General features: G+C 38.3%; 1 protein-coding gene across 16 annotated transcripts in view; it reads left to right on the top strand.

Moving 5' to 3' along the window:
• GIGYF2 (GRB10 interacting GYF protein 2) overlaps window positions 1-20918 on the top strand; it is a 79729-nt gene that overhangs the window by 23339 nt on the left and 35472 nt on the right. For 13 of the 16 annotated variants that reach the window (XM_052803684.1, XM_052803687.1, XM_052803691.1 and 10 more), the window contains 2 exons: window positions 6223-6334; window positions 6898-6938. In XM_052803684.1, coding sequence (XP_052659644.1) covers window positions 6223-6334; window positions 6898-6938 — 153 coding nt within the window. Of the gene's footprint in view, window positions 1-6222; window positions 6335-6897; window positions 6939-13928; window positions 14360-20918 lie in introns of those variants that run through there. The other 3 variants (XM_052803697.1, XM_052803698.1, XM_052803699.1) reach the window with 2 other exon arrangements.

Below are 20918 nucleotides of genomic sequence, written 5' to 3' on the forward strand. Positions count from 1 at the left end.
ACTTAATTTGTTCTCTCATTTCTATTCTCATTCCTTAATCCTGCTTTCTTCTTAGCTTACATCTTTCAGATATTTGTAGATTGTCATCTGTCCTCTTGTGGTTGCTTCCTGGCTAAGACATATACATCTAAACTTTAACAAGGCTATCACTGGATTTCGCTGTCCCTTCTCACTCTTTATTTATCATTGTCTTTTGCCCAAATGCTTTAAAAAAAAATAAAAAAGTATGTGCACATATATAGAGGTGGGGTGACACTCTTACTTATATATACCTTGTTATATTTCTGTTGTACATTTTTTGCTGTGTTAATGTGCATATTGCATTGCTACCATCCATGTTTCACTTTTGCTAGGAATACATCTTAGCTATTTTTTTAGATGCTTTAAGGCTTAATTCTGCAAATGAAATGAATGCTGCTTAAAACTTGGTGATTTGAGATCATATGAGTACTAGTGTGCTGTCTAGTTTCAATATCAAGATACCATGACCATTTCTAATTTGCCAAACCCTTTATTTTTCTTTCTTTTGTCAGATTTTCTGTTCTTTTTTTGCTGTACTATGAACCATGAATGTCATCCTTATGCAGTGAGCAGTGGGTTGCTTTTTAATTGCCCCCACTAGTTTCACTGAGGTCATAGGGTTAAACATGGCAGACTATGGCTTCTAATCCAGTAATTCTAATATTTAATATCTATATATGCATGGAACTTTTGTTTGGCAATAAAGTTTGATTCATTACACTTTAGTGGACAGAACTTAAAATTTATGCCGTATTATTAAGACTGTTTGAAAGCTTCTACTGCATATATTCCTGTTTTTTCATACTTCAGTCTTTAAGATATGTTAAGAAATACTAGCTCAAGAACTTTGTAGCAAAATTCATCTTTTTCACTTATTTTTGTTTTCATCCTCGGGCATGGTTTAGGGGGCATGGTTAATGGTTGGACTTGATGATCTTGAAGGTCTTTTCCAACCGAAATGATTCTATGATTATATGATTATATGTTGTACTTGTTAGGCTACTGTCATTCTTACTTCTGCTAAGCTGTAAAGAACACATTTCTCCAGTAAATTTCTTCAGTAAATTACTGAGCTTTCCTTCTTCCATTGATCCTGGTTGCTGCATGTTTCTTCCACTCTTCCCCTTTTCTTTCCATGAGCAATTAGTCTTGGGCTTTAGGCATGATGAGTCTACCCAAAGTTTCTATATTTCAGCAAACAAATTAGGGCTTCTGCCAGGACAAAATCTTATATTTCTTCACAATTATACATGTGATGTTCTTGTAATTAAGGACTTTGTCTCTAATAGTTATTTATGAAGAGCTCTGTGTAGGACTGACATCTAACTTACAAAACTAACATGTTGCTTGCAAGTAGCAAGCTTTAAATGCAGTTCTGTTTTTCAAATTACAGTGAAAAGGACTTAGAATTTCTTTGGAGTTTGTCCATTAAATGAAATGCTTCACTTAACAGTTGGAAAACATTTTTCTTTATTGCATTGCAAAATTGCCTGGATTCAAGAGGTTATCTGGTGCTCTTCATGAACTTTACATCATTATATGCAGCAAAGCTGCGGCTGATCAAATGTGGGCTTCAGCTTTACCAAAAGAAGATTACTGTATTGAAGTGACTTGCACAATAGTAACTTCAGGGGAGAATTTGCATGTACGATTAGATATGTTAATTAAGTTCCCTCACTGAGGCACAAATCACAGAATTGTTTTCAAGCATTTGGGAGTGTGAGAGGGAGTCTGTAACAGATTGGCAAAGGGAAGAACGGATGAACTGCTGGTAAAGGAAGGTTATTATTAGAACTTTAAATGTGACTTCCTTGATCAATATTTAAAACTACAACATAACACTCAGTAAATATTTGCTCAATGGTCACCTCAAGTCTTATGACAATTACGTTTAGCTGATGGGAAAATAATTTCTGTGTGGAAATTGCTTTGATTTTTGTTTAAAATATTTATGACTGTGTGCTGAAATACAACTTGGTGTTACTGTTAAAAACCATTTGCAGTGTGCAACTGCCATCACTAATACTGTATGTGTAGTGTGGAGACAAATCTGAAACATTTTAGTTCTGAAGTTATATTCTCTAAAGAAACTAAGTACTTGCACGTGACTTTTTTTCTAATTGACTTGTTTTCCTGGGAGCTCCCTGTGGTGTGCTGTTAAGCCCTGTGCTTTGTGCTGGCGGGACTGGAATGTCAACATTCATGAATAAGAGCCTCAGACAAGGGGAGACTTAAATAGTCCCTGGAATGGGCTGTAAGCTTACAGACACCTTGTTTTGTAGCTGTTCTCCTTTTCGGTTAAGACCCTTATGAAGGGTGCTTTGCTTCCCATTAGAGTTCTTTCCCCTTTGTAATCTGTCTTTGCTGCTGTTGGTAAGTGTGTAAATGGTGTGAAAGTGGAAAGTTCTCATACCTAAACAGCAGTAGTTGAACTACAGTTATCTAGCTCTTCCCACACAGTACTATGGCTATGATCGTAGATCCTAAACTCCAGTCATGCTGTAATTTCAAGAATTTGCTTGTTGTGTTGTGTGTTTTTTTTTTTTTGTAATGACAATCAGAATGTCAGTGTGTACTGCTTCTTGCCCTCTTGCTTGTGTCTTGTATTTTTTGTATTTAAAATTCAGATTTGTCTGTTTTCCAGGTTAGAGACTTTTGGCTGTTATGATTACAATATCCAGTGTATTGAGGTCCTCATTCTGAGGTTTTTAAGGAATTACTGAAATAAGAAATGACAGCTGTTCCATTCAGTTCTTAAATGGAAGGGTTTATTGACATCTATTGACTTTGCATTCAGTACTTGGTGCAACATCTACACTTAGAAAGTCTGCTCCTCATGTGCCATGCATTTTTTCAGAAGTGGCATTCTATTTAAAATAAGCGTGTCATTCTAGATTTATTAGCCACAAAAAAAGCCAAGAAGTGCAGAAACAGAATGGTGAACAGTGTGCTTATATGAGCAGTTTTATCCTCTCTGCAAGCATTTTTCATATGTTTTGTTATCAGTATTAGCTGTGTCCTAGTGTGCACTTTCAGGTCAGGCTCATCTACATAATACTTGCTGAATAACTGACTTTGTACACCATGGTTTTCCTTAACTAGCTATTTATCTTCTGTAGCTTGGTAGGATCTGTTTTAATGCAGTATGCTGCTCACACAGAGGTCGTCTTGGTTTCTGCTGGAGTTGCACATATACTTCTACCGGGTATTGTTGAATGGGCACATCATGTTACCGCACCTTGATGGTGTGCCGTGGAGAATGCAGTGGAGGGGGGTGGCAACACAACCAGGGCAGAAGTGGCTTAAATAGGTCCTGTCTGGTACTGTGTGGTATCAGTACAGCTGGGAGTTGAGTAGCATGGCCCCACAGGCAGCCTTAAACTGAATTACTGAGACCATTTGTTTCAATCTTTTGCAAGGTTATCTTTTAATTCAGACTATTTCAGTGGCTGAGCACAACTGAAGTACTGATGAACTGTGATGTGGGGGGGGGGTAAGTGGAGAGAGGTTTCTCAGGCTGTTGTTTCACATGCTTTTAAAGGTGCCATAAGCCATGCTGCTGTTAAAACAGCTTTAATTCTGTTCTTCCCTTATACAGGACACTTGCTTTATTTGCTGATGAAATCTCCCATATCCCCAGCCTTCTGGCTCTGCTAGTTGTGTATCTGCTATCAGTAATCAGTGTGTAGTCATGCTTGCTTGCACTGCAAGGGGAGCACTACAAATGTTGCTGTCACTCACTTAAAAACAGAGAAGGACAACCAGTTTTGTTTCTGTTGGAAAAGTATATGCAACTTTCTACCTCCATTACCTCAGAGATGCGAGATGAGTCAGTGCCTTTGTTCTGTTTTGACTCTGCCTGCCTGTGGCTTTTTCTTGTGAACCGCTTTTGCTTTATTATCTTCTGTGAGAGGAAGGAAGAGAGCTTTCCTGTAGTGAAGAAACTAGGCAAAGATTGCCATTGCATGAGATGCTTAAACTTTCCTGGGTTCTTGTGGAGAATAACAGCTCAGAGTCCTTTTCCAGCATCTTAGGGGACCCATAATGCCTTAACTGAATAAACATTGTGCTACTTTTTATGTTGTATCACATATTTACTGTCTCTTGCGGTTGCAACTTATTTTGCACTCATGACTATGGTCAGCCTTGCAGTAGTGGACTTGCCATAGTGAAGGCTTTCATGTTTACAGTACAGTCAAAGGTCTGATACTAATCTTTCCTCTCTTGCCTTGAGTGCTTAGTCAACTCCTGTGTCTCCACCTGAGTTTGTGTAAGAACAGCTACACTGAATCAGGCAAGGGCTCATTCAACTCAGTAGTCTGTCTCCAGCAACAGCCAAAAGATGACACTTTGGCAAAAAAATATGGACTGGGTAAAAACACAAAAGTGAAGAAGCATCACATATATGCTCAGCTTCTAGACATTTGCAGCTCAGTGCATTATGTGAGCCAGATGTGGTCTCTATGTGTAGTAAATATCAGCTTTATTTATCTTTTACCAGTTTGTCCAGTTTCCATCTGAACTTAAGCATCCCCAGAACTCTGTGGTAAGGTAGTCTGCATCTCTGTGACAAGGAGGTCTGCCACTGAACTGCTTTGCTGGTGCTAGGAACAGGATAGTTTTGTCCAAAGAGGATGTTGAAACCCCATTTCTGAAGCAGAAGGAGAAATTGTACAGACATTAACTTTGTGGCTTCCTTATACGCCCTGCAACATGTACTGCCTGATAGAAAATCAGTGTGTATTTGAGGAGCGTGACTGGATTATCTGGGGATCACTTTTCTTTTTCTCTGCCTGGAGAGCTATTTTTTTTTTTTTTTTTCCCCCAAGAGATTTGGTATCGAATAGTAGAGAAACTGTTGCAACTGCCTTAATTATTTCCTTTTTTTTTTTTTTAGAGCCTCTTTCCATAACACACTGAAATGTGGTACAATTCCCTGATGCATCCAGGGGTCTTTAGATTTTAGATGTAGAGGCTTGTTATTACTTTCTTCAGAAGACTACAGAGACTGGATTCCATTCTCAAGGTGTTTTATTTCCTGTTTCATTTGGTCATTCTGTCTTACTCCTCCAGATCCCTGGCCTGGTTTGCACCTCATCCTTTGAGGTGTTTGTTTTCTTGAAGCCAGGAAGAGAGAAGTATGAAAGGATTGAGGTTTGTGATAATTTCACAGCCAAGAATTCCCTTTATCAAGTGCTTTTATGGTTCTTGGACTTGACTATAGAGAGTGCGTGTGTATGTAGGAAAGGAATTGTCCTGACAGCCAGCGGATTGATGTGTTTCACTTGTTTGTCTTTCCATGAGATCCTTGAAATGGTAAGTTAGCTGATAAAAAAACCTCTCATTTCTTCTGCTGTGGTACTTTCTGAAGCAGGGTTTATCTTTTGTAGATCTGGAAACTTGACCGCAGCCATTAATCTAACCAGTACTGGAAGCTATCTTGAAGGTCTGGGGATGTGTGGGGGTGTTGTTTTTCTGTTGTGTTTTTTCTTTTCTTTTGAACCAAACAACCCGTACCTACCCAAACACTGAAGATGTGCTTCAAGATGCTTTACTTGAGGATACATTTGTAACTTTTTGGCTTGAGGCTTGATACTTGGTAGCCACCTACAGAGAATGATTTCTTGAAAAAGTGAGGAGGATAATTTTTATTATGTAGCTATTGGGGTTCTTCATGCTGTCCTGCCTATACCCATCCTGTGATCCTTCTTTTCTCCCCACTGCTCCTGGGGGAGATTTCTGCTGGGAATCATTAGAACTGAATAGTAGTGAAGCTTCCTTCTCCCTTTTTAACCTTACAGCAGTAATTAAGAGTACATCTGCAGTGCAGTACCAGTATAGTGGATTCCACTCTTCTGATTTTTGAGTGTAAAGTACATATGTACTGTGTGCATGTTGTGTGAACAATGAGTCCTTGTTTGGTAATTTCTATTGGGTAAGTATCTGTTTTCTGTGTTTTTCTGCATAGTATTTATTTCAGAATTGTTTGTCTATTCTGTCTGATCTTGTGCTTCTTGATAAGAAATTTTACATAAGACTCTTTCTTCAGTCTTTGTTCCTTTTCCCCTTTGCCCCAGATAATTTCACCGGGGCTTAAGGCTGCAAGATTAGTTCTCAGGGACATCAGGAAAAGGAAACCTACCTGAATCTTTCAACTTTTGTTATTATTTGTACAAACACTTGTGTTTTTTGTCTTTTCAGGCAGAGGCCGAGGAGAAAGTGGTTTCTACCAAAGAAGTTTCGATGAAGTGGAGGGTGGATTTGGGCGAGGAGGGGGCAGGGAAATGCACAGATCACAGAGTTGGGAGGAAAGGTAACAGAACTCTAGCCCTTAAAGTTTTTTACATACATCTGCTCAGCTTCCATTTGTGCCTTTTGACTTCATAAAAACCTTTCAGGAAAGGTGATTAGGTGTATCTGTGAGTGGAGTGTCTGAATTTCTAAGACGGAGTCAACACAGTAATGTTTCTAGAAACTTAGGAGCAAGTCAAAGAGCATTTTTGCAAGTAATTTTTCTGCTGAGTTCATAGGAAGAAGGAACTACTTTAAGAGAACATAAATTGTGACAGTTGCAGTGGAAATGATGGGTGAAAATATGGATTGCTAAAGGATTTGCTTCAGTTTTAGTCTCAACACTGTTGACAGTACTTAAGGTCACATTTCAAAACATATCTAGTTGCCAAAGGCTGTGTGTGTATCAGTGTTCCTGAAGATATCAGTTGTCACTTAGACCTTTAAAGATACTGTCCAATCAAGCTCTGATTTTAAACAAGCCCCCTACTGAGTGGAAAAAAAAAAAAAAAAAAAAAGCGCCATACCTAAAATGAGTGGGGTAGTTCCAAAACCTTATTTGAAACTTCTATTCTGCCTTTCTAGGGGAGACAGACGCTTTGAAAAACCAGGGCGAAAAGATCCAGGTATGGTTTTGTTACTGTATGGGCAGAAAATGGGAGGGAAGAGCAGGGGGTGTTTTGGGTAAGGGACATATATGTACATAAACCTTTCTTACTGCTCCAAGTATATTGTTGATACAAGATTCATGATGCTGTGCCAGGTTACTTAAATGTGTTCTCAGAGTGTTGTTTTTCTTATTCTGTGTTGTTTTCACTATTAGACATTTAAATGTTTTAGATAAGAAAAATCTGCAGTAAGTAGGTTCTGTTTATTCAATTAAGATGTGATGTCTACAGATGGAATTAAATTCCTGTACATCTGTGAAAGGAGCCTGTACTGATTTACAGGTGTGCTGTGGCAATATGCCTTTCCAATGCAGCTTTAAACGTTCCTGGGGTGTGCTATTTTGGTACCTAGGACTTCTGGACCATGTGAACTGTTAGGTTTTTTTGAATGCTTGCTAGTGTGAGGTAGATCCCAGCAGCAATGTTCTGAGGTTCCCATGCTGATGCATTTACTGTCTGTCAAATTAGTTTAAGTCGTCACACAAATCTTCTGTTCATTCAGGTTATAATCTGGTCATCCCCCCCTGCCATTCCTCTCCTGTTTCTTAAATGTTTTACATTGGCCATGTTCAGGCAGAATACTGGATCCTTAATTGTGACCCAGTATGTCTGTCTGAATTTTCAGCTGAACTTGGAGTGGGTTGTCATCTTGGAGATGGAACATCTCCATTTAAGTAAAATCTGTATTCTGAGAGTGGTAAGAACATTCAAGGAACTTCCCCTCAGTTGGTTATATGGTAACTGCAGTGGTTTTTTGCTTTCTGGAATCATGCATTGATTGGTCTCTGGTAGGATCTTGCTCTTTCTCTGTGGCATGTTTCCACATGCATGTACCGCAGCTGTGCTTAGTGAGAGGTTTTGTACTAGTAAAAATAATTCTAAAAATAACTTGAGATTGGTCTGAGATTGTCCATCTTTATATGCCAGTAGTGAAACTTTGAACTTCCAGTGTGTCTTTATATTCAGAGACCTCTTGGGGGAAAAAAAAATGAAAAGGGGGGGGGGGGGGGGGGGGAAGTACTACTGGTATTTCAGGACTGCATTTTTTACAAAAGACAAATGGATGCAAAAGTAATATCTATCACAGTTGATTCAATTTTATTTATTTAGACCCTTCCTGTTCTTGTGATAAAATTAAAACACTTCCAGATCCAGACTATAGAATGTACCACATTTCTTATCAGGACTGTGATAATATTGCATGTCAGTTTAGGATGAGATATATCAGTTGAAATTGAGAAGAATTTACAGTATGCATGATGTCCTTACTGAAGCTGACTTCTGCCTGAATGTGGGGGTTAGTGCTTCAACTAGTATAGAGCATGTCTTGTTTGTAGCAACTACTAGTGTTCAGGACTTTGGAATGCATCTTCTGTGAACCATTCTCTAGAGAAGATGGTGTCCCTGTGTCCTTTGTTGGAAGTCCTGGTTCATTGTGAGGGATGGTGTGCTTATTCTCAAATCATGAACCTTTCTGTAGTACCTGATTCCTCCTCTTAAGTCTCTTGTTCTATTTCTCTTCTAGTTTGATCTTGCTTGGCTAAAAGCTCTGTAGCACAGTATGATAGAGGCGAGAGACCTGCAATCTTTCTGAAGTTTTAATATAAAAAATTTGTTTTTTAACAATAGTAATTTATGTTTGCATATTGCTAACGAGATCTCTAATGAGATTAATGTCCCAGTAAGTGGGAGGACTATTTCTCTCCTCTTTACCTTCAAAGAGAAATGAGGTGGGGAGCACAAAAAAAGTTAACAGAAGGTGTTGGTCTGTTTTAACTCGAACCTTGATTAATCAACAGATAGTTACTGTTACGTAAAGGCTTTCCTTTTTGAGTGTGAGATAGGGATACAGATGTGCCAAAAGAAGTCCCACATTAATACCAAACACTAGTATACCACACAAAGCAGTCGAAGCAGAAAGAACAAGGGGAGAACTGACATGCAGCTTACAATTCAGGCTAACATGTTTTAGCTGATGCATATATTGGTTTCTGTTACCCTAGTTAAACTCCTTAGTTTAGGCTTTTATTCTCTTAACTTTATTGTGCCTCAGTTTTTCATTGCTCTTTCACAGGGCCTTGGATGAGCTTCAAATTATGTAATTTACTGAGTTGCCAGCTTTTTCATGTTCTTTGTTCTGGGTGATCACATTACAGAATTAATAAGAGATCAAATATTAAACTCTTCTGGGCATTCATAATGGATGACAATGCAAGAACCTGTCAATTAAAAGTCAGGAGATTAAAGAAGTAATAGACCTTCAACAAAGAATTACTTCTCAAATATAATCAATATACTGTTCTTAAAAATTAGTGATTGCTTTTTCAGTGCTCACAACAGTTTGCAAGTTCACATTTGACTGATTCTCAACATAATATATGTTCCTAGTTTCAGCATGCAAATTGAAGATGCACAAAGCATTTGTGAGTTTTTGTTGCAGATTGTCACAGTTCTGACAGACTTCACTGAGAACCCACATTGCTTCTGCAAGGCTGAGGCCATTAGCAAAGAAAATGAGCAAGCTGTTTTCTTGATCATGGCTGTCTTTTAGAACCGCACAAAAGCTGCTTAATTTTCTGTGCAGCCTCTTGACTAATACCAGCTTAGTAGCTGAGGGGATTTGATTAGTTACCAGCAATTACACAGTGGTAGTAAATAATTGTAATGTAGATTAAACAAGACATTCAGTAAGTCAGTTGTGGAACCTGATTTGAGTTCTGTTTAATATGCATTTTTTTGTTAGGTTAAGAAGACTTGAATATAAAAAGGGTGTTCAAGTGAACATAAAAAGGATGTTGAATTTCTTTGAATTGCATGTTCCCTTCCTCTGACTGGCTTGTTTTTCTTCCCTACCTCTCTAGCAAGAAGTGCATCTAAAGAGGGTTCATTACCAGCTTGATCTTGTAATGTTAGTCAAAGAGTAGAGTGCGATTTTGTTGTATCAGAGCCCATCAGCAATTTTTCTAGGCTTGTATTCCAATTTTGACCATGGCATACTTCCAATAGTTTATCAGACATCCATGGTTCTCTGGAACTGTAAAAGCAATAGGGCTGTTTTGTCTACCCCTTGTTCTGCAACTGTTCTGAAGTAACTACACGTTTGTGTTTGTCAAATTTACTTCTGTAGCATTCTTTAGCTTTACATTCCAAAATGTAGTATTTGAAGATAGCGTTTAGTGTATACTAAACATGTTTTTTTTCTTTATACTTGCTGTTGTACCCCCTTTTAAACCAAATTATAAATAGAAAATAATTTAAAAAACAGGCGAACTTAAAAGTATCAATTCATTTAGAAACCAAGTGAAGCAGCCTGCACTTTGATTAGACATTAAATGAAATAAAAAATAGCTTTTTATAGCTTTGGCTCTAAACGTTGAGATTATAGTACAGTCCTGTTGGGATTATGCATCTGAAGTTTAGAACATGTGGTTTGTCTGAGACTGGAGCATGTGATATATGGGAAAAACAATACCTCACTCAGAATGCTACTCTTTTTTCCTAAATGGTTATTTCACACTTTACACAGGAATCTGTTCTACTGCTCTTGCAGTGGTTCTTAATTTGTAGGACTCTTCTCAATGTCTTATATTGGTAGAGAATGTGGAAATAACACTTGCAAGAAATACTTCAAAATTATTGGTACTGATATGAGGATGGAAGAGGGTTCTTTAGGTTGGATATGGGTCAGCATCTAAGTAAACTAGGGATGAAGGCAATGTAACTTGATAGTGTGTTGCACTTCAAGCTCTACAATATTCATTAATACTTTTATATAAAATTAGATTTTTAATAAGAGATTTTGAGAGTATCTGTGATAAAACCAAATCTGTCTGAGGTCTGGAATGTGAGGAGGCAATACTTGAACAATTTTGGAATGAGAGCTGAATTGGAATGAAAACGTGGGCCTTTTGCCTTGTTCCCCTTTCCTGTGTGAAAAGCTTCTATGGGACTGCTTTCCATTTCCCCAGACCCTAAAACAAAGTAGCCTTTTGCTGACCTTTTTGGGGTTGTGAACACACTTGAGTTAAGAGTTTTAGGGCTTGAGAAGAATTCAGTTAAACAGTATCTCATTAGATAGCTTGAGACCATTTTTCCTGCTGCTGACCACTTCAGTGAAGGTAAAAGGAAGTGTATTCGGTAGTGTATTATGCTGTTGTCAGTGACAGTTGCTATTTTTGGCATCTTGGTTTCTGGGAAAAGTCTTTTACCTTTGAAAGATAACTTTTAATTTATTTTGATACTTGACTGTTCAAGTATGAACACATAATAGGCACTGCTTTTGTTGAGAGCTTGGAAATAATTGTCCATCATTCTGTTTATCCTTTAGCTTCTTAAATTATTCAGGAGCTTCAAAACAGTGTCTTAATTGCAATAGGTTTATGAGGCACTTAAATACAAAAGTCTCATGTATAGTTTGTTTTAATCTTTTATTTTAAAATTGATTCAAGTGTCTCTAAATATTTTTGTGCTGCGTGTACAGGCAAATACTGATGTTAAAAAGCATAAAATATAAATGGATGCAGTTCTACTTGTGTATATAGTGCATCCTTCTGGGTCAGATCTACTTGAAACAAGCAGCGCAAAGGTGAGAACATGTGGAATGTATGATCCTTTTAAAAAAAAAGTACATTAATTCATTTAGAATAGTCTGTTTTCTACTGCTAAATAATTTATTCAGTGTTTCCAAATATGAAAACAATTCCACTGCAGCATTTGTCATATATGTCAAGATTTTTTGGTAGTGTCTTCATAGACCTGTCTTGAAATGAGATGTTCTCTTATTTGGCAGAATGGAGAACTGCAGTTACTATTTACAATTTTGCTTAATAAGCACAGCAGGAGTGCTTTTCACTGCCATGAGAGATTGGCAGTACTTTCTAAGAGTGAATTAAGCCATCTGAAAACTGATATAACTCTGTATCCCCAAAGAGTTAAGAGAAAAGAAACATTAGGATCTTGGATGAACAGAGTTGCTTATCCCAGAGCTAATGTATTTACTGAATGACCCCATATTGGTTTTGACTGAGATTTTTCTTTTGTATTGTTGTCCGTTTTGTTACAAGCTGGTTAATTATGATTTTGGTCAGCTTTGGGAGTTTTGAAGGTCTCTCAGGGTCAGTGCAGCTTTAATCATAGTCTGGTGAATTCAGCAGGTAGCTCTCTTAATTTCCAAGAATTAGATCTGTGATTCTTCTACCTGATTTTGTCTGGGGTGGTTAATCCAGCCTCTCCTCGACTTACATGGGCACACCAGTTCTCTTTACTCTGCATGTCATGTTGTAATCAAAAGGATGGGAGTATAAGAGAAAGGTTACTAGAAGGTGGCAAGGCAGGCAAGGAAGGAAGGTTGTAAATGGAACCTGAAAGTTTAATGTAATAATAATTAAAAAAGCACAAAGTTCAAAGTCTGGTCTCTCTATTCTGTGAGGACAGTCTCGGAGAGCTGGAAGCTGTCAGCGTGCTGTCCATTGATGCGGATCTCCTTGTCAGTCCTTTTTGGACTCTTTGAGTCAGCTGCAGTTGGGAGCTCAGGAATAGTCTTGTCAAAATTCTCCATCTTGATCTGATACTCACCTTTGGCATTGCGGGCTAGCACAGAGGCGAAGCGATGGTACAACATGATCTCTGAGGGGAGGTAGGATGTTCTCCTTTGACATGTTTCTCCTGTGCCTTCCTGCACAGCTGACAGAAAGACGACCAGCTCAAAATGGTGAGCAGCTTCTCTTTGGAGGAGGGCAGCCAGGGGGCTAGATGGAGTGATTGAATGGTAGTAGGTCAGTGGAAAGATGAAAAAGGGACACTCATCTGAAGTAATGCTGTCTAGGTGGAAGTCGATGCTAGTTTGGTGCAGCTGCCCGTTCTCTTGTTCTTGGTAAAGTATAGCAGAAATCTGGACACTAGTCAGTGGGCTGGAGCGTGTGTTGGCCACCTGGAACATAAGGTGTGGCTTTCCCTCTGTGTGTGTCACTACGGCAGAGCGGGTGAACTGGATGGAGAATGCTCGATTCTTTGGTCGGGCAATCTTTGCCACGAAAACACCTGCATCACAGAAAAGAACAAACTGAATATGAGCACCATGCTGGGGTTGATTCCCTGCAGTCTCTGAGCTCTGTGAAACAGTCCAAAGGAATAGAAGCAGGCTTGGGTGGACATGGTCTTTCTAGTCTCAGCCTGCATTTTCGAAAACTGCTAAGCTGGCATCACACTAACCCATTTTTGTTCAAAAAGTATAGCTTTCCTAAAATGCTTCTCTTTCTAAACTATGTTTGCTTACTAATATTTGGAGAGTGAACTGTAGCTGTAGGAAGGAGAGCTGTTAATTGCCCTGATTTGCTGTAATTGGTAATAGTACCTGATCTTGGTGTGCTACCACTGGAGAAGCTCGCTCTTAACACACAGTAAACTAACCTGTTTCAAAAATAACCTATTCAACCTATTCAAAAATAACTAGTATTTTTGAAGTCTTTTGAAATACTTTAAACCTGAAAATTACTTTAAATACCTTAAAATACCTCGAAATAGCTGTGACGTAAAAATTTTCATTACATTAGGTACTGAGGAATACTTAAACACTGAGTTAAAGATCAACAAAAATACTTCAGCTAGACAAAAGTAAACCTTAAAATCAAAACAAATTGACTTTAAATATTGTAATTCCATGGAAAAAACTTAGAGATAATGGTATAAGAAATAAGTGATTGAGAGTGATGAGTGGGGATTTGCCACAAGTATTGTCCGATGAATAGTGGAACTCTCAAGTCCAAATCTTGATACCACCTCATTTATGTCTTCTGTTAATGAAAGGTGTTTAAATTCTACTACTACATAGCTGAACTCTCATCATCCTTGTAGTGACTGACTTAATTGTTCTTTCAGATATCAATGTGATCACTATTTATTTATAGCTCCATTTCTTAAATCTAATTGTTACACCTATTCTGTTTAAAGATTAAATATGAAGGATTACCTGTGATGAAGGCTTCCAGCATGAGCCCCAGGACCATCTGTATTGCAAGCAGTGCAATAGCACTGGGACAGTCCCCGCTTGGGAACATAGTGCCGTAACCAATTGTGAGTTGCGTCTCCAGTGAGAAGGAGAAAGCAGCTGTAAAACTGGTGATGTACTTGACACATATAGTGTGGTTGTCAGGTGGAGCGTCATGGTCCAGCTCCAGGTCCCCATTCATCTCAGCCAGCAAATACCAAAGCACTGCAAAGACTAGCCAATGAATGACAAAAGAAGCAGAAAAGACAAGCATCATCCATCTCCAGCGCATGTCCATTAATATTCCCCATGCATCTCGGAGGTATGCCAGACCTTTTCCTTGGACACCATCTATCTGGAATGTGCTGTGTCCATCCTTGGTCACCATCCTCAGGTATCTTTGGGTCAGGAGGGGAGCACTGGATTTGGTGTTATTGCTCTCTATCATATCTGTTGTCATCTTCTAGAAAGGAGAAAAAAGGAAAAGTGATACAATGCAGCATATTTGTATTTTGCCTAATGTTCACAGTTTTTGACACATCAGCAGGGGTTGAAATACTGCAGCCAACAAAGGAGGGCTTATACATTGCAATCCAGAGAAGATTAAGTCAGGAGCTTGCAAAGGAATTTACCACTGTTTGTGGTAATACTTTGCTAAAAAAGATTAACTTTAAAAATCTGACTACTTCTCAAATTTTCCCTGCTTAGCTGTTTAAATATAACTTTCATACTTTACCTTCCTAAATTTACGTTTGAGTTGCATGCTTTAATTCTTTAGGGGTGAGTGGGATGCGATTAGGCATACTGTATCTGAAAAGAAACTGAATTTTGTCTGATTATATCAGGTTTTGTATCTTCTTTTTAGCAGACTATAATAGTGTACCAATACTATTATGAATACTATTAACAATAGTACTATGGAAATAATGTTTATTATTTCTCTAACATGTTTATGCGTTTTAGAAGAATGCTGTAATTTACCTAGTAGCCCTTTCAGACTTTCTTAGCTCAGGAAACGTCTGCTGTCTGCACCCACCATGTCCAGTTAAGCAGAATTACAGTATTCAGGGCAGAGCTGCTTCTGGGAGTCTGAGGCTGTTTACGTAAGGAGCGGGTAAAAAGAGGGCAGGAGACCAATACTGAAAATATACTGTGACATAATTTGAAGTCTAGTCTGCCTAAGCAGTGTATTTTTTATTAGTGACCAAATAAGAAAACAGGACAGCAAGTGTATGGGAATTAGGGGGTGGAGATGGAATTGCAAATGTGGGAAGCAAAATGGGTACTTGTAGGTATTTGACATGTTAGGCTCCTTTGTCTACTTTTAAACCTCAAAACTTGCCAAACTTGTCAGAGATGCTGAGTGTCTTTTGAAAAGACACTGGCCACTCAAATCCATAAATTTTATAAATACTGAATGCTTAAAGTTCACCTGGGACAGATTAAAATTAAATATGGGCTCATGTAAAACAGAGACTTCATAATGTGTGCAACTTGGGGTTGTGAGGAAGCTTGTTTGTAGAACAACAGAGGATTTAAAAAAACATAAATTCTGCAAATCATAATTATGGTATGTTTAGTCAATTTTGTTGGTTTCCTATCAATTTTGACCTTTCTCTGAATTATGAGTGTTTCAGTGTGTAATACAAGTGTACAAGCAGGCTAGAGGAATTGGGACTTACCCCCTCCTGCCCTGCCCCCCAAAAGTGCAGTCTTAGTTTTATCTTGAAACCCAATAGATCTAAGGATGCTGAACTTCAGAATGAATTTAGGAAAGGTAAAAATTTTTCTTGTGATCTGTTATCCTGTAAGCCAGCAGTTTTCATGACTTTTTACTTGATCTTGATACCAAATTTTAGTGATTACCAAACATTCTCTTTTGCTTTTACTTGTGCTTAATGCATACTGAAGTGTGAGAATTGACATCACAGTCAATATTTAGCTAAATTTTCAGTTTTCTTTCCTTCTGTAGGTTCTCAGAACCATCCAGCTATTTCTTCTATCCATGCTGTAGTCAAAGGAGGTAGAGTAGGTGATGGCCTGAGTGGAATTTGGTGGTTTTCACCTCATTTTTATTTTCCAATTCCCCTCTCTTAGAAGGAAAATTTTGAAGCGGCTCCCTGTGCCAGAGAATACAGTGGGCTTACTGAGATTCTCCCGGTCAATAGTACTAGGCTACTTTTCTTGGGGGATTCTGATTGTAGTCCATTCAGTTTATAGCATGACCCCCCTGTCTTCATCTGAGTTTGATCTTTGGTCTACTATATAGCTGTCTAAATGACAGTTTTCAGTCTTGCTGCACTGTTATGGAATTTACAATAAGCTGAATACAATTTTAAATGCTTCAGGAACCACATAATTAGTGATGTGTCTGTAGAGCAGAGTCTTTGTGCTAAGATATAGAAGATGCCTTCTGGATGCTTTGAAGGAGCTGGAAAATGGGCATCTCTGAGGATGATGGGGACCATGCTCAAAATGAGCTGTGTACAATGCCTTGGTTTTATCATCTTAGAAAAAGCAGTACTTGGAAGAAGCACTCCCTTGTTTGAATAGAGGGGAACACTTAGAGAACAAAAAGTCTCTGGGTGTAAACATTGTGCATTCTTGGAAAAAAACAAAACCAAACCACAAAAAAACAAAACCAAAAAACTTAACTAGTGTGTCTGTGTAAATTCTCATGGTACTTTGAGGGCAGCATCTGCCTCATAGCCTCCAACTAATTTGTGTTTGCAAAACAAACATATGCTGTGAGAATGAACTTGATACAAATTGGTGACAGAAGCGTTTTCTACAGTGTTATGTACATTAAGAGAAAAAGGAAAAACATACTTAATGTGGTATGTTTTTCTTGGCTGCACTTCAGACCTTCTGCACATCAATGCTAAGGTAGCATGCTTGAGTGCCACAGACTACTCAGAGCAAAATGCTGTCAGCATTGCAGGGTCTCAATTTTGTTGATTAAGGAGCTTTCTAGGGTGGTGATTAATCACTTAATGTTGACTTAAAGCTCTGAAAAAAATTTAGTGAGTGTTCACTGTCAGGTTGTTTGGGGTCTTTTCTATGGGGGAGGATCCATTACTGGCAGATTTCAAAGGTACTTGAGAAAGAGAATGTCCATTAGCCCCCGGCAGCACACTTCACAACAGTCTGGTGTCTCTGCTCCTTGAGACTGCCAGCAGGGAGATTTGCCTGCTGAGTTTAACCAGGTTACTGTTCTTGTCTCATTTGATATAGGTCTCTGATTTTTCTTGTTTAGGACTGTTTAAAATATTAGGTATCTAATTTGGTGGCAGTGGTAGCATTGGAAGTGTGTAAGCTTGAGTTCTAAAACTGTTGCTTTGCAAAAGCTATTGATGGCTTTAAGAGCCACAAGTCTCAACTTCTTGGAGTGGGAAAAATGGGTAAGAAACTGCAAATAGGCTCTCAGAGCAATGTGGTTGGTTTAGAATAAGAGGTGAAAAAAGAACTGTCCTGTGAGAAATAGTTTACTCAGGCTGGAGGATGAGTCCTCTGTATTTTCAAAAGCAGAGTCAACTTAAGAGTAGATATGACTTTGAATTTAAAAAGAATTATTGTCTTCTGTCTAAACCTTTCCTTACCCACTGTAGTGAAAAAAAGAAATACCTTCTTTCCTTGTTAGTGATAAATTAATGAAGTTGTAAAGTACAATTTGGACCATCTGATCCCTGGCATGGTCCTTGGAGTCCCCACATTAATCCCAGTTTCAAACAGCATATGTTTTAGGAAAAACATTCGACTTTGACTTGAAAAGAAAAATTCTGCATTGTTTGTTGGAGAACACTCGTCTCCACTGCTAAATACATACTGTGTTTCTAATCCAGATTTATCTGATGTAATCTCTTAACCTTTATGTTATGCTGTTTGTCTAGTTTTGCTTTTCCTGACTTGTGAAACTTGTAGCTTTGGGGTGTTCCTTCTCCCTCCATCTCCCAGTTGATAGCCCTTAACTGGAAAGACAGGAACTGTCAGAAATGACTTTTCTAAACCTCTTTTGGCATGTTGACCAGTCTTTTATCATGCATTCAGTGTGTCTAATCCTTCTTGTTTCCAGTCTATTGAAAATTAAATGGTTATCACCAACTCCAGTGTGTATGTCAGTTCTTAGCTTTTTTAAAAATCTCTTTACCATCTTTGTCCTTCATTCTGGCTTCCTTGTTCTATACACTCTTCTAAGACAAGTCAAGGTAGGGTGAGTACTATCTTTTTAAATCGAAGTCACAGTTTCCCTTTACCTAGCAGTTGGACAGGTTGTAAACTGACCTGGCTTGCTGATGATTTATGTGCAATAAAACCTTGCCTTACAGCTCTAGGATATTGCTTGCATTTCTGAAATTCATGATCTAGCACACTGATCTCCCACGCTTTGCCTTCTTGTTTTGAGATCTTCCTTGTGTTCTAACACCTCTTTGTTACATTGCTGTTTGGTGCCATCATGTTGCTTTCCTCTTTCCTCTTGCTTAGTCTTTCTCTTGACAGCAGAAGCTCAGCTGCTAAGACTCTGGTAGGATTGCAGGGGGACTCTTTTGCAGCAGTGTCTTCATTTTCTTTTTGTTTGCCTTCTCAGTTGAAGGCATTTAAAGTAATGCTTCCAGACTGTTCTTAGCTCAGTACACTAATCCACCTGCAACCTTTTTAGGAGCCTGAATGCCTTTATGTGGAGCTGTGTTCAGGGGAGACTTCTGCAGTGCTGCCCTACCTGCCCAACTTCTACTCATAACAAAATCTGTTCTAATTGACCGTGGAAGGGATTTGAGGCAGTTTATAGTGCATTGCTTCATTATGACAGTGAAGTGGTCAAGACGACCTGCTGTTTGCTGGGAGTAACTGCAAAAATGGCTTACAACTGTAGCATAATTTCAAGATTTATTAGAACCCAGGTGGTGCTGGCATGCCCCTCTGGGAAATGTGTATGTTCCCTCTTTACTTGACCTGGATCCCCATGATCTTGTACTAGTTTCAGATTTAAGCATCTTCTCTGGATTCTAAGCTGTGATCATTCAGATGTGTTGCTGCCTCTGTACTTTGCAACAAGAACAAACTAAGTTTATAATTTTTTTTTTTAAAGGCACTTTCATGATATTAAAATCTCAGTATTGTTATTTTTAGATTGAATGGCAATCCTTGAGATGCTCTGACATTAATATTAGGAAATGAAGGGGGTTTTTTTAGTATTGATGACATGACTGGATCATATAACTTAGATTAAGGGGCAATCTTAGAAATGTAGGAAGTAATTAAGTTAGAATAATTGCTTTGGTTGAAAGCTTATGCTACAGTTGTTAGTAGGATAGTTAAAATTTCAAACAAGTTTGTCCTTTAGGTATGGAGCTAATGCCTCATTGAGATGAATGGGAGTAGATTGTAAGAAAACTGTTTTTTTCTGAGCAGTCTGCAGAATTAAGATAACAGTTTTCAGGACTTATGTATATAAGTAAATCTTGTGAAAATTGGAACTTTGATTTGTTGAGCCCAAGTCATACTTTTCAAAGCAAGTGCCACAAAGTATAGGATGCGAGAGCTTGTGCTTTTGACCTGTGACAGTTTACTATAGAACGCACTTTGAAAAACAAAAACAAAACCACAACGAAGCCCCTCCAAATTTTGGTAAAATGGGAGAGAATGTCTTTTTTTTTTTTTTTTTATAGTACAGAAAGCAAGGCTGCTTATATACTCTCTTTAGGGATATCTGTAATGCTCCATTTTGTGTATAATATATTTTCACATAGTATAGCATGCTGAAAATACTGTGAAGATCCATATGAACCCTAATTCTTGATTATGAAGTAGCATCTGAGTGGACCAACTAGTCTGGCCACCTTTAGAGAAGCAGAAAAACTTTACCAAGGTAGACTTTGCTTAAATGTTGTTTAAGACTTTAAAATATGCTAATATATATTAAGTCTTTATAGAGGAACTTAAATGCAAAATTAAGTATTGTTAATGGAGGAGTAAATTTACGGTTAAGAGGGAGGATTTTATTTGATGTAAGGCTGTAGTAATAGAAGTCTGCTGCCATCCATTTTTTTTGGAACTTGCTGTTTTTGAAAAGCAGTCCAGCCCTGTGTGATGCGAACTCCCCAACGGCTTGTTTAGTATGACTGAGTTTTCTAGGACATCGGAGTTCATACTCAATGCCTGCGCATGGTTTCCTGGGCAGCGGTGTTAGCTCACAATGTGTCCATAAGCACAGAGAATGCATTGATTGAAAATTATTGAAGGCATGCGATATAATTAGAGATGGTAAAAGCAGACTTGAAGAGGTGAAGCTCATTTTTTTTAAATTTGTGATGGAACTGAAGTTAAATGCTGAGTTAAGATGAATGCAGCGCAAAGGTGAGGATGACTTTTTCATACCACTTGGCCAGGTAACACCCGGCTACCTTAGCTGCAGGCTCGCAAATGCCCCATATGCAGAGTGTTGCAGAGTCTTTCCAGCACTGTTTATCTTGAAAGCTTTCTGAAAAAATATTGCATGATGACTTTGATTTTGCTCTGTATGCTGTTATGACTATGGTCATCTGAGAGCATTTTCTTTTTTTTGGGGGGGGGGGGGGGAGGAATCAGAAACCATTTTGTTTAAGGTGACTTAATTTAGCAAGCTTTAGAAATAAAACTCTGTGTCCTGAAAACAACTTTGATTAAAGAATGACAGAACAATCTCTAATTGTACAATAAGAAAAAGAAAAAAAATTAAGTTTTTTTTTTGTGTACTTACCGGTCTTCAAAGGGTTTTTGTGCAGGAGAAGGGGAATACCTGGGCTCCAGGAGAGGGACTGGGCTGGTCTTGTGTATTAGTCCTAGCACTGGCAAGAAACTTCCCACAAGTGGTTGGTAGTGATTTTTTTTTTTTTTTTTAATTAAAAAATGGGTTTGTATGTCTCACTCCTGTGTTTATAGTGCTGGGGGGGGGGTGGTTTTTGTCTGAAGCTGAT

Source organism: Harpia harpyja, chromosome 12 (genome assembly GCF_026419915.1).
Source record: "Harpia harpyja isolate bHarHar1 chromosome 12, bHarHar1 primary haplotype, whole genome shotgun sequence".
Classification (NCBI taxonomy): Eukaryota; Metazoa; Chordata; class Aves; order Accipitriformes; family Accipitridae; genus Harpia; species Harpia harpyja.